Source organism: Uranotaenia lowii, chromosome 1 (assembly GCF_029784155.1).
Source record: "Uranotaenia lowii strain MFRU-FL chromosome 1, ASM2978415v1, whole genome shotgun sequence".
Lineage (NCBI taxonomy): Eukaryota > Metazoa > Arthropoda > Insecta > Diptera > Culicidae > Uranotaenia > Uranotaenia lowii.
Genome location: NC_073691.1, coordinates 173,563,983 through 173,578,606, shown reverse-complemented (window position 1 = coordinate 173,578,606; position 14,624 = coordinate 173,563,983). Strand labels below are relative to the sequence as shown.

General features: G+C 36.4%; 1 protein-coding gene across 1 annotated transcript in view; it reads left to right on the top strand.

Moving 5' to 3' along the window:
* Positions 1-4,339: 4,339 nt before the first annotated feature.
* The window catches only part of LOC129738155 (uncharacterized), a 70,620-nt gene continuing 60,335 nt past the window's right edge, over positions 4,340-14,624 (top strand). The window contains exons 1-4 of the mRNA XM_055729340.1: positions 4,340-4,354; positions 6,217-6,671; positions 8,203-8,511; positions 8,680-9,029. Coding sequence (XP_055585315.1) covers positions 4,340-4,354; positions 6,217-6,671; positions 8,203-8,511; positions 8,680-9,029 — 1,129 coding nt within the window. The remainder of the gene's footprint in view (positions 4,355-6,216; positions 6,672-8,202; positions 8,512-8,679; positions 9,030-14,624) is intronic.

Genomic DNA, 14,624 nt, shown 5'->3' with positions numbered 1-14,624 from the left:
TATTGCAAAGTTTACCGTTCTGATCCTATTTTCACGTATTGCGCACGAAACAAAACTTATTCAAACGGAACATAACTTTTTATTTATTTTTGCATTTATCATAAAAATACCTTGAGGAGTTCGGAGTAGATTTTGCTCGGGTGCGGACGCGTTTTTCGGTCTTCTTGTTGCTCTGCAATTTTATAAGTTTTGTTTTTTAACAATACAAATCCTATTGGTTTGAGAAATCGAGGGCCAGGCATGCGAAGCTGTTCAGCTTTCTCAATTTGCGAATTGAGGGGAGGTGTTGATAGTTACGATTCGGATAGGTTCCGGAAGATCCTTACTAGTGCAGCAGAAACAAACTGCTGTTCCTCCTGGGACGACAAAAAAAACACTGGTTTTGTTTCTGTCTCTTTACTACGTGCAATTCGCTATTTAGACAATAGCATCGATGATTGCGAATGATAAGTGATGATGAAACACGGTACAAATGTTTACATCATCACTCAAGTTAGGTTCGTGGTAACACAATAGTATTGCCAGATATTCTGGGTAAAAGTATCAAAGTACTCATTGAGAAATGAGTACTTTTTTAAGTTAAGTTAAGTTAAGAGTTTAAGAACTTGACGAACTTAGCCCTTTTATAAAGAGAACTCTATTTCACCACTGAAACTGATGTGCAATGGATCCTGGGTTCAAGCCAGCCGGAGTATCTCGGCAAATTTTGAATGATGAACTTAGTTAGGTACCTTTTCAAAATTCTGTATTTGTTTCGAACAGTTGGAAGGGAATGAGATGAGTCAAACCTGTCCCAAGCCAGTAACGTAGCATAACAATAAATACCGTTACACACCGCATATTAATACTACTTAACACAATGGAAATAAATGTAAACAACGTTTCACTATTTCGTATTTATGTTATCTAATTTACTGCAAAAATCTAACCCACACAAATGTTTAGTCCTTCAGATTCAAATGGTTGCCGACTCCTGATGCAGCCGGTAAAATCGTATAGGTAAGAGATAAACCAGACTCTCACATTAAAATCGGTCCCAGACCCAGATGACCACCGGCCGGACACGTTCGGAGAAATGTTTTTTGTTTGGATTCTCGATGCTGTTGTGTTATGTTGATATGTGATGAATAATCACGCAATTCTATATTTCTCGTTTCACTACATCACCCAGCAGCAGCGGCATGCAAACCGAAACTCTCAAACGCTCAACTGAATTCACGGAACAACTGTTTCGCCGGCTGGCATTTTCTGTTGAGCTGATGAGGAGCAGTCAATCAGAAAGCAAATCACATGTGTGCTGTGCAGCTTACTGAATAATATGTATGTTTTCTGAATGTAATAGCTTAAACAGCAGCCCTCAATAGTCGTTGGTATCCTATCAAATAGTTCCATGTGGATGCCGCTCAGCATAAAGTGCAGCTTAGCATTGCGTCGAAGACCACGACGAGGAAAGTAAAATAACCATCTTAAGCGGATTGAGTGTAGCTGTCACTGTGGCTACTATCATCGTAAACGTACACACTTACACATACACATATACAATTCAGCACATTTGCCACTTTTGAAACTGGAACATGAACATTGTAGGATTATTAGATGCGCAGAGTAACACTTGAACCGTGAAACATGAACATTGGCGAAAACCTACATACTCACACTGCTCTTGGAAATCGATGAGTGCGGAGAAAGTGACAGAAATTGCGAACGCAAATGGGCTGATTCGAGCAAAATATAAAAATTAAGAAATATGAGCTCATCTCGGAAACGTCGGAAATCTCCGACAGGTTAAGGTGCGTAAATGGTATATACATACAAATGTAGATATATGCAGATACGAATCCCACCTGGTTAGGTGGCCTATACGCAGCTGTCAATTTAAAATGCACTAGACTAAAACATGAAGATAGGGTAGGATGGGCTTTGTTATTTAGTGACATTACACCAAAATATCTAAACTATAGTATGTACTGCCAGAATTTTCAACAGATAAATACTCTATCTGAAAATCAGAAATGGCACCGTACAAATCTTTCGAGAATTCAGCAGAAATATTTATTACCTAATGTTTGCGGACCGTGATAAAAAAAATCGTGTTAATTGCGGACAACCTTGTAAAAAATATTTATTTATTCCAAAACTCCGAATTTTGAGACAATTAGACATGTAATCTAATACCTGAGCTCTGGAACTTGAGAAACGAGACGTAAGACGTAAGGCATGAGGCTTGGGAATACAGACTCTTTTTTTTTATTTACAAATTGTTTTATTGAGGCATTTTACTTATAATGTTTTATGTACCGGGGGTATTTTTCCTGGAATACAGACTTAGCGACCTGAGATTTGAGATCTGAATCTGAGACATGAAAATGGGACATTGAGACATGAGGCCTGAGTCCTGAGACTAGAGACATTAGACACGAGAGACGTGAGATGTGATACCTGAGATCGGTCTCATGCCTTACTTCTGACGACTCATGTCTCCTCTCTTATCTCTCATGTCTCAAGTCTCAGGACTTAGGTCTCATATCTCAAGTCCCAGTTCCGCAGTTCCATCATTATTCATCTCTCATATCTCAGGTTTAACGTCCCATTTTTCATGTCACAGATCTCAGTTGGCAAGTCTAGTCCCATGTCTCTTGTCGTACGTCTCGTGTTTTAGGTCTTAGTTCTTACAGGGTAGCCAGCGAACCGGGAAAACCGGGAAATAACCGGGAATTTAAAATAGGACCGGGAAACCCGGGAAAAAACCGGGAATTTCAAATCAAAACCGGGAAAATTATTTATGGATTACGTTTCCTCATATAAAAACATATTAATTCCTTAAATTCATTCATTTTATAATTTATAGTCGCTTATTTCAGGATTGTTAGCCCTTCGGGAAGACGGGGAAAATGTCGGGATTTCATATTCATGAGGGAAAAGCCGGAAATATATAAAAAAAAATTAGCGCATACATTTGTCGAGCAAAGAAACATCGTGGAATCACTTACTTTCAGAATCTGTATTAAGAAAAAAGTGAAAGGAATTTACAAAATTTTTAAGTGTTGCGACTTTATAGTTCTGATGTGAACTCATAAGTTGAAATCAGACAGTTTTCGATTGAATTCACGTCTTGAAAATAAAATTCAATCTATCATATGATTGGAATTATTATACACTAGTCCAGAATTGATTCGAATCTTCAGGAGATCATTTTTTCAGAAAAACTCGTTATGCTGAAGCTAAAACTTGAGAAAATTAGCAAAAATCTAACAAACACATTTAAACTGTGGGAGTTAAGAGTCCGACTAAAATATCGTATAAATTTGATGCAAAAATTTAAATGTTGAACGAACGTGTGAAGAGAAATAAAAATTCAGTTATTCATCCATGAAGACCTAACTTGGTCGACTAATTTTATAAAAAAATATTTTTTACCAAGGTCTTGGAGGTGGTCTTAAAAAAAATTCAACAATGAGATTTTTTGACGTGACTTTACTTATTTTCAATTGAGTTTACGATACCTTTATCAAAGAATCAAAATTAATCATATCGTTACTTTGAATTTTTATTTGATTGATAAACTATTTAAAAAAATTCTAAAAAAAACTAATTTCTTGTTTGTGAGTTATTTACTAGCACACTAATAAATGTCAAAAACAATCAAAATGAAAATTCAAAAATCAAACATCATATTGCTGAGAAACGGCATAACCTCGAAGTACTTATCTTATTTGGTTTCGAACATATTTTCATAGCTTAATTAAAACTGTTGAAAATCGGGAATCGTCTCATGCGGGAAAAAAACCGTAAACAAAGAATAAATAAAATGCCACAATTTTATTCTGTTAATTGATAAACGTACATAAGCCAGAAGATGTTACAAAATACTTAGTTTTATGTGATTCTTGTTTAAATTTTTCTCTTAAACTAGTAGTATTTCTGAATTGGAAAATCGAATAAAAACATGCATTTTTGAGATAGGACTGAAAATCCAGACTTAAAATTTAGATAAATTTACCAGAGTCTAGGTAAATAGATTCAAGCGTCTAGAACTTAGCGCATTCAAATTTTTTTTCAATGTATCCAATCAAAAACATGATTCAGTGTCTAATATGAGACGGTTCTCAAATAAAATTTCAGGCTTAGCCTGAATTTTCAAAACAGGTTCATTGAAATCTGTTTTAGAACTTTAGAAGCAGAATATCGTAATACCAATCAGATGATTTCAACAGTAAAATTCAGTATTCCAACTTGAAATTTTAAAAGTATTATTTACATGGCATATATCAAAATTATAGTTCATCTCATGCAAATAATAAAAATGAAGCATTCTCCCTTATAAGCGAAGATGGTGTGAATGACTGAAAAGAAGGTAACAATTTTCGGTTAAGGTTAGGACAACTAGATTTATTTTCTTACCGTGTTTCCTTGACTGTAATTTGACTAACCTTGGCGTTTCAAGATTAGCTAAAAAATAAGGTCCTTTCACATTTTTACGTTCAACTTGCATAAACATATCTTATCTTTTGGTCAAAAAACCTTATGGACATATTTATTTGCGCATTTTTTAAAACCATGAAATCTCAATCGGGAAAACCGGGAAAAAACCGGGAATTTGAAAATGGAAACTCGCTGGCCACCCTGTTCTTATGTCTCATATCTAATGCTTTATGTCTCAAATATCAAGCCTTAGGTCTCATCTTTCAAACTTCAGAGTTGACCTTCTCCCAACGTAAAAAAAATCAGACTGTTTTTCCACTGAAACTTTTTTTTTATCAGACACCTAGTGAATTGCGAAAACCGTTTAAAAACCTATGCTTATTACTGTCTGTCTGTCTGTCTGTCTGTCTGTCTGTCCTGTCCTGTCCTGTCCTGTCCTGTCCTGTCCTGTCCTGTCTGTTCCCTATAAACTCGAAAAGTACTGGAACGATTTGCGTGAAACTTGGCATATGAGGGAATTGGAGGCCGAGGAAGGTTCCTATAATAGTTTAGGACCCCTCCCTCTTTTTGGAAGGGGGGGGGGAGTCTCCCATATAAAAGTAAGTAAGTCTTCATAACTCGAGAACTGATTAAGCAAATCAAACCAAACTTGGCATGGGTGGGTACTTGGGTACGAAGAATGTTTCTAAGAATATTTGGTACCCCTCCCTCCTTTCAGTGGGGAGATAGGAAGGGGGGAGGGGGCCTACCTTCTCTTGCCTAATAGGTAAAAAAAGTGTCCCGTGTCGTTATTTTGTTACAAAAAATTTGTCTATGATAGTTTGAGTTCGAGGAACAACGAAAATCCCATATGTAAAAAAATATCTTGGAGTAAGTTATAAACTTATGAAGCAAAGAATTGAAACACGGATTTAGAAAAAAAAATGAATTAAGATTTCAAAATTTAAAAAAAAATAAAATTTTAATTAAAAAACAAACATTTGAATTATTTGAAATGGAAATTAACATTTTGCGCAGATAAATAAAAAGTTGAATAACTAGGTATCACAAATTTCAAAATGTTAATGACAATGCCAAAAAAATAACATACTTACGGCCATAACAAAAATAAATAACACAAAAATTACAAAAAAAAACAAAAAAATACAGAAATGACAACAAAAACAAACATTATCAAAATGCTATAAATCACAAAAAAGACAGACACGAAAAATGCCACCAGATTTCGGCATTTTTATATCATTCGGCATGAGAACAAAATTTCGAATTTTCCAATTTTGTGTATATCCTCCCCTTAAGGAAAATTTTTAGCTAAAATTTTGCAAATCAGTCATATAAAATTCTGTAACTCAGATGAGAAGATGCAACATTTCTGTTCGAATGTGATCATCATCACTTCTCAACATCGACGCGCAGAAACCATTGGAATTTTTGTATTGTCGAATTGTCGAATGATTTAAATTCAATAATGACACATTTGCTCATTCGTCCATATGGCTCGACCGAGCAAATGAAACTCAATCTATTTGAATGTTTTCTATTATGAGACAGTCGTGCAGATCAGACAAAAAGATTTTCGGCAATCCAAAGTTTCAAAGCATTTTTTATTTCTTCGATTTAATTTATTTTTTTACCAGGTAAAACTTTGTCTGCAGTACAACTTTGTTCCAAAACATCTAGGTACAAGATAGGATCTGCTTCTTAAATGATTTTTTGTAATCAGCATATTCAATCGATTACTTTCATGTCACGTGAGGTTATCTAATACGATTTCTCTCTTTACGTTCTCTTCAGGGTGTCAACATCAAACGCACCGATGCCTCCCAGTGGTGGGAGCTGTTCGATACCAACACCTGCCGATTCTACTACTACAATGTGGCCTCGCAGAAAACCGTCTGGCACCGACCACACAACTGTGATATCATTCCGCTGGCAAAGCTGCAAACGCTGAAACAGAACACCGATCCTGGCGATCGGAAGGATGGTGGCGGAAGTAGCGGAGGAACCCTGCAGCATCATCATCACAGCCTATCCAAGCATCACAGCGTGGGTGGCGGCCCAGGGGTAGGAGGAGGATCCGGAACGGTCGGAAAGTCGTACGGCCTTCGGACGGGGACTGGCGTTATGGACTATCGGGATCGGGATCACCATCGGAGTTCCAGTTCCGGCCATCGCACCACCGGAAGCAGTCAGCGAAGCAACAGTGATCTGCTCGCCAGTCCCCAGGGTCGCCACAATGCTCAGAACAGGTACGGTTTTTTGGTTTTGCGCTAATGTAATGATGGCCATCGATCTCGTAGTTTAGTATTCTTAGCTAGACATTATAATTTGCATTGTTTGAAACCGTTTCGGAACAGTTGGAAGATCAGATTTTATTTGTGAAAGCTTTTCTTGTCTTATAGTTCATAATGTAAGGGACTAAATTATGATTTTGGCACCAGGTCTTCTGAGCTACATATTGTGCTCACTGTTGAATACATTCTTCTTTGTATATTTGGCCTTAATTGTATCAATCGTTATGTACCACTTATTGATTTGCAGCTTCCTAAGATCTTCATGCACGTTAAGTATCAGATATCAAAATTTTCAACTTTTTCTCCTGGTACTTTTCCAGAACATCCAGGCGCGACTTGTCAACGAAAAATACATCTGGCTATAGATCTGCTAGGTGAAGCCTCACCCCGCGTTCCAACTTTCTTGAACACGTACACGATTTGACCACCGTATTATTCACATGAACACCGGCCTGTTGTATAATTTCCTGGAAGAATCAGACAGAAAATTTCCAATCGAAAGGTTCCGTTTGATTCATGCAATACCTCTGAACAATTTTCCCACGTGGGCTATGGTCGAATGGTTGATTTCCAGCTGTTTTGAAGTCTACTAATGGAACATTTCTAGATTATCCAAGATCGCGCCAAACCCCAAAATGATACCTAAAATACTACTTGAAAAATGAAAAAAAAATCCAAAATCCAAAAATCAAATTTCTGGGGTTTATTTTTGTCATTTTTTGGTCAAATTTGTAGAGCTATTGATGCATGTTTATAAAATTTAATGCCAAAGTGGATTTTGCAGTTCAGCTAGAACAAATTCTGTAAAACTCGAGACTCGTTTAGTAAACAAAATGAGATCAAATTTGGCATCCGGTCTTCTGGCAGGCCAAGATTCGATTTCAGCCCCCAAGGCTTTTAATCCGGAACATACTTCTTTTTTTGGATCACCCTAACGCCTAATCGGTAGGCATTGATTGAATGGGTTTGCCCCTATCGTTCTCAATATTTCAAGTGCAATATCCGATCGTTAGTTCCACTACGATGATCTTGCCGAATGATAGTGTGCAGCTCACGGAACAGTTTGAGAAAGCTACAGGCACGGACGATTTGCACATGGTTTTTCGTGACGTTGGACCGGCTATAAAGAATCTAAAGAATCTGATCACAACTGTAACCGAAACGATCTATGCATCTGATTACTTTGTATGGTAATGAGTGACATTTTATGTTCCCCTTTTCTCTTTTTTGTTCTTTCTTTCGTATGTATGCGCTACGCACTCGCCCTAAAAAACTGAACCACCAAAAAACAAACATCTTCTGTTGCCTATTCACCACCCACCTTCCCGAATCTCGGCGTTGTGTCGTGTGATTTTCTGTGTATCCTATTTGAAAAAAACGTATGTAAAATTTGCTGTGTGCACAAAATCAATATCCCGTAATTATTGTGTAAAACGATTGGTGCCAAACATAAAACCTACTATTGCAACCGAATTACTACACCAAGACTACCACCCAAAACCACCGTCACTGATGCTGGGTTTCTGATGGGCCGCCCGGGTGTTGTTGGTCCGCCTCCTCCTCTCGTGGGGACCGGCGATTCTCATAAATTTTGTAGACACGTCCATTCGTCGGCGGGGAATAATACGGGAACTTCATCTTCCCGCAGCAGCCACAGGTATCTGGACTCGGGTAAGTCCAGCGACAGCAGTATGTCCAGCAGCCACGACCATCACCGGCGAATGATCATCGATAGCGGAAGTCTACGGGTGGGTACCGGTGGCACACGTGGCAAGAAACATTCCGGAGAAAATTGGTAAGTCAAAGAACTTCGACTGGACGCGTATGAAGACTAAAATTTAGAATCAGCGGTGGTTGGTGGTAGGAAGGTTATCCACTCTTGAACAAATCATTCACGAAAAAACTTCATCATACCTTTTTTCTTTTTTTTTTTTCATCGCATTGTCCACCTTTCCCCGAATAGCTATCGGATCCTGCAGGAAAGTTCCAGCTCACACAACATTCCACACTCGGTCCCATCGTCGTCACAGGAAAAGCTAACGATGGGCCACCACCATTCGCCGTTGCCGCCACCTCATCACCAGATGTTGTCCTACTCGATATCCAACTCGTCGGATCTGGCCGGAGGTGCCGGAGGCAATTTGTCTTCGCCGTCTCACTCGATGAGCACACCGCAGTTCAAGAAGAAATTCATGCACGACGGCAATCCTGGCGGCACAGGGCTTGGCTCGAAATCAAACAGTTCCGCAGGTTTGAAGGATGGCAGCGGTGGTGGACTGGTGTCGAAACATGAAAGTTTCGACTACACTGGAAGTAAGTATAAACGATTCCTTTGCTCGAAAAGTCAGAGAATGATACAGAAATTTTAGAAACAAATGAAAGATTTTTTTAGCTGATACCTACATATTAGGATGCTTTTTAGAAAATAACGGAACATGTTGAATGGTACAAATCAGAGCTGCAAATGGTCAGTGTCAGATATCCGGTCAGGTATGTGTTTATGGGCTCTCACTCAGATGAGATATACACCGCTACCGACATAAACGTGTCCTGCGAAGCTTCGCAAGGTATGCTCTACAGCGCCTTCCCTGGAGCGAAACACTTCGACTTCCGCCGTACGAGCCAAAGTGTCCTCGGATAAGTATGGCTTTTCTTGAAAACCGTCGTACCGGACTACAACGAGCGTTTATTTTCGATGTGTTAAGGCGAAGCTTTTCTAGACACGTTCAAATCTGTAGCGGTGTAGCCCATAAAAGCATACATGAACGGCGTGTTCCATGATGCTGCGAACCGAGAAACAGATCATAGACTTTGTCTATGATGTCTTGAGTCTTTGATGTCGAATATTTTTGATCGCGAGTTTTTCATCATCGCACCAGCACTAAAGTTTATTTCGGAAATCCGGACTCCCGACAAAGAAAAGTGAAGATTGTCGGAAGACAGTGTTTTGTTGCCAGTTCATCAGCGACGTTTCTAAAAATTTCATTTAAATGGACAATATTTTTGCGAAAGCCTGGCGAAGCACTTACTTATTTGATGTTCCCGCGCCGATCCTCCGGTGCATAGGGCCGTGGTAAAAGACCTCCATTGTTGACGATCCGGAGCCAGCGTCTTCCCTTGGACCCAGTCAAGATTCTCGTCGACAGTTCGTATTTCAGCGGCTAGGCTTCGCCGCCACGAGTTTCTGGGTCTACCTCTCCTCCGATGTCCTTCCATTCAAGGGCCTTTCTGAAATTCTCGTTCTCATCTTTTCGTAACGTGTGCCCTATCCATCTCCACTTACGTTCTCGAATTTCGACTTCAAGCGCCCTTTGATGACACCGGCGATGTAGAGCCTCATTTGGGATCTAGTTGCCAGGCCACCAAGTGCGGATGATGTTCCGCAGGCAGCGATTCACAAAAATTTGCAGTTTTCGCGTCGTCATCGCATATGTGCACCAAGTTTCGCACCCGTACATCAATAAGGATTTGACTCTGTTGTGTTGTGAGCCTACTTGGCTGAATGACATCAAAGCAATCGAAAGATTCCTTTTAATTCAACCACGGTACTTTGTACCGTTCGTAGAGATATCTGACGTGAGCGCCAGATGTTCCGGAGACTCGCAAATGCTAATCGGGTTTTTCTGATCCGGGTTTCGATTTCTTTCTTGGTCCAACCAGAGCTTAAAAAAGTTGACAGCCTTGCGTGAATGTGAAATTTCTCTCCATTCAGAGTCTTCCGTTTGCGTTTCCTTTGTTTCCTTCTCTCACTCAATAAGCTCTCTCTGACTGACAGCCTTTACAATTTTCGTTCGCTCTTCTTCTCATTCTATTTGGACAAAGGTCACAGTCACTTCGAGCCCATGACTGTGAGCTTCGATGTAAACTCAGTCATTCTGATGTTGAATGAATGGAATCCGTTGGAGACAAGTTGAACGTTGTTCTTTGACTTCCTGACGCACAAAGTGATAAATGGACCTAAAAGCGTTTTAAATTGATAGCGGCTAAACGGTAAACTATAGAAAGTCAGTGTCTACATTTTATGCCATCGATCCGGCGATTGGAAAACGAGAAGAAATAGTAGAACATTTTGAAGACATATTTCATTCCTCCCGAGATAAATGAATTGTAATCATTGCCCCTTTTCGAGCAATTAGCTGTCTAGAAGTTAGAGTTCGGCGGAATTTGTATGTTTACTAGCTGACCCGGCAAATTTTGTTGAGCTTTTGAATTTTCACAACAAATGGAACTGGATTGGTACCGTGAAATAGAGTAAATTGAGACAGTTATCGGATTATTATTTTATATTTCTATCAAATAATTTTAAGTAAACCTTTACAAAACTTGATTAAAGAAAGAAAAAAGTATTTCGTATTTATTAATATCAATATCAAAGGAATGTTAATTGTAGTACCTACCTCCAGGGGCAAAAAATATCGGAACTTGGTCCCGAGCGGAATAATCGCAATCTTAGTGTGTAGATAGGAAAAAACATCCTTAATTTTAATTGGAAGTTTGCAGTAAATCTAGTGAAAACTAATGTTTCGTTTCAAGATCCTTTAAAAGTTAATTACTTGATTAATAACATCCAGTATAAAAACATAAAAACTCAGTCCATCTCTTTATGTTATAGTTGTTTATTTTTATTTTTAAAATACTTTCATATTTTCCATCTGATCGCAATCATGCCCTCGACAAAGTTTGTAAGAAATGCACAATCTTTAACTTTGTTCAATGTATCAAGTGTCTTAATTAAATATTCTTAGTGTCTTAATTAAATATTCTTAGTAATAATTATTTTATCTCCCATCTTAGTAAATTAATAATTCATTTTTTCAATAGAATACGAAAGCTTTTGTTGCGTTGATAAATTGCTTCGAAGACATCAAGTTGCTATCGTTTACCGTTTAGCCGCTATTAATATTGTTCGCTTAATTTGGTTCATGAAAAGTAACCTAGGCGAATATGATTGGTTCACACATTCAAAGAGGGCCCAGCTGAACGATTTTTCTAATTTGATCCTGTCACGACTTTGCGGAACGAATGAGTGTAGAACGAATGGTGAAAGAAAGGAGAAGGCATTCACAGTCAACATGAAGGCCATCCTCTCCATACTGAGTACATTTCATTGACTGACGAAGGAGATAAAAGTGACAGCTTTTTTCTCTAACATTCAATCCGCTCTCTGTCAATGTCTGTGAATGTTTCGAGCACTGGGTCCAACTTCAGCCGTTATCTGGCTACCAAGCAAGGCCGTGCGAACGGGGGGGGGGGGGGGGGTTTAACCCCCCCCCCCCATGAAGATTTTTTCCAAGTCAATTTTCAAAGTAGTTAAGAGAAATTACTTGATCTTAAAAGGTGTTAAATAAGTGTTAATAAGAAAATCAGAAGTCTCCCTAGACTTGAGACATTGTATCGTACGACATTATATACATACACTCAGGCAAATTCTTATTATAGTTTTCATAAGATGCGTCTTATGAACCGCTTTTTAGAGTGTAAAATTGATTTTCATAAGAGTCTTATGAAATTCTTCCAATTTTCAAAGTAGATTCTTATGAAAAATAGAAGAAGCGGCATTGTGAAAAAATAATGAACACAATCATTCCATCAGCCATTATTTTTGATCGTCCTACGAGGCATCAAACAGTAGTGAAACCATTATAGTTTTCCTAAAAGTTAAGTGATAATCTTATTCTTAATGGTAAGTTCATTTTTTGTAAACGTTGACATTATTTGTAAACTCAAACACATTATTTTTTGTTTACTTTTTAGCACATTGACCGGAAAAAAGTAAAAATTCAAAGGATCCGATGCGGCAGAATAAATTTGTTGGAACCGGGTATTTGTGTGCTGCTGTTAGTGATAATGATGTAACAAATTAGCTAGTTAATTAATATAATGTTTTTAACATCAATTATCTTGAGTTATTCTCATCAAACATGACATTTTCTGTTTTCATAAGACCCTCTTATAAAAAGCAACAAAATCTCATTGAAGTAGGTGTTCATTTGAAGAATTCATTCGCGTCATAAGACAATCTTATGAATTTCAATGATTTTTCTTATGGCGCCAGTTCATAAGAGAATCTTATGGCATACTTAATAGTATTTTTCTGAGTGTATATGCCGTTCCCGAATTGAAACTAATTTTAAATTTAAATTTGCACTTCAATCAACCTTTTGCATTGAAATTCGAAACTTGACTAAACTTTAGAATGGGTTTTTGTTCAGAAGTGTAACCAAACAAATTCAGAATTTGAAACCAATCATTTTTACTTCAAAATTAATTCATCGAATACTAATTTTCTATATCAAAAAGTTGGAAGCCATGTATCATGACTCACGATGGTCATCAGAATTAGTAAATTGAAATTAAAAACCTAGTATCCTCTACTTTATTACTTAAAAATGTTGTTTACAAAAAATTGGGCTGATATAAAATATTCTTCAAGAAACCATTTTCAGTCTCATTTTTATTTTGTGTTTTCCTTGTACTTCAAAAGTATCAACATCACATTAAAAAATGTTTGAATAAATTACACAAGACCACAAAATCATCATCCTGAGGTGCAAAGAATTTAAAAGCTAATTTTGACTAGTTTGGGTGCACTGGATTTAAATATACTATTTAACTATCAGCGTTTGTTTTTGAATAACTTTAGCAAACATTTTAAAATCATTGAGGAACTTTTTGCATTTTTTTGAAAAAAAAAAACATCTAAAAATAAAAGTATGAATCAATTTTCAACATTCCTCAAGGCTTCAAGTTTTTTTGATTTCTTCGGAAAAGTTATAGAGGATTTCAATTTGTGTACTTTTCCTAGTTTTTAATGAATTTTTTAAAACAAATTGAATTATAGATATATTTAAAGCAAAATTTAATCGTTTTGCAGGTTTGAACCAATTTTGTTAAATGAATTTAATTTTTTAAACTTTTGTCAGTAATGTCAGAAATACTTGTAATTATATCTTTCCAAATTTGTATTAACTGTAGAGTTAAGCTTTTTTAGATCATGCATCATAATCTTTGCAATATTATTCCTTAATTGAATGAAATGGGTATAATCAACAAATTTAGAATCAGATATTTTTCTCTAACCGTAGATTTGTTACTTCATCAGTTATCAATGATTGATTTCACTTAAAAATTATACATTTTAAAGCTAATAAACTTCATATCATCAAAAAGTAAGGTGATAGACAAAATTTGACGAAAGATTCGAGTTCAGAACGCTTAAATCTACCAAATCAATCATTCAATTATAAGCACCAAAATGATTTTGTCTTTAAATTATCAATAATTTTTTTTTCATTTTATTGTTGTTATTTTATTTCAAGTTTATTAAAAAAATCCTTCTAAAATGTTAAAAAAAACTAATCTTTTTCAACTTCATATTTTATTTCGATTTTCAAATAAATTTACGTAATTTTAAAGTAAAAATATTTAAATTTAATGACATATATTACATAATTTTGTCTTTGTTATTCAAATCTGAATTTTTGTGTTCTGAAAACATAATCTTTTGCCTTTGAAACTAAACTTTTGATAAAATAAAACACAGTTTCCACCTTCTGTCATTTTCAGGACCCAATATTCCAATTGATAGCGAAAAAATATTCAGAGCTTAAAATGTTAAACTTTAAAAGCTTCGATTGAAAATTTATAAAAGTTTCTCTTATTTTAATTATATTAAATCATGTTTTTTAAACGATCATGATTTTTAATATATTTTAACTATAATTTATTTGATTCGAAGTAGCAATTTTAAAGTTAAATCTCAATACGCAATGTTAACTAAATTTTTGCCATCTTTGTGCTTTCAATAATCACAAAAAACTTCATTATTTATATTTTATCAGTTTCTTATTGATAATTTCCCAATTGGCAATTTGTCAGTTTAATTGAACTTGTTATATTATACATATA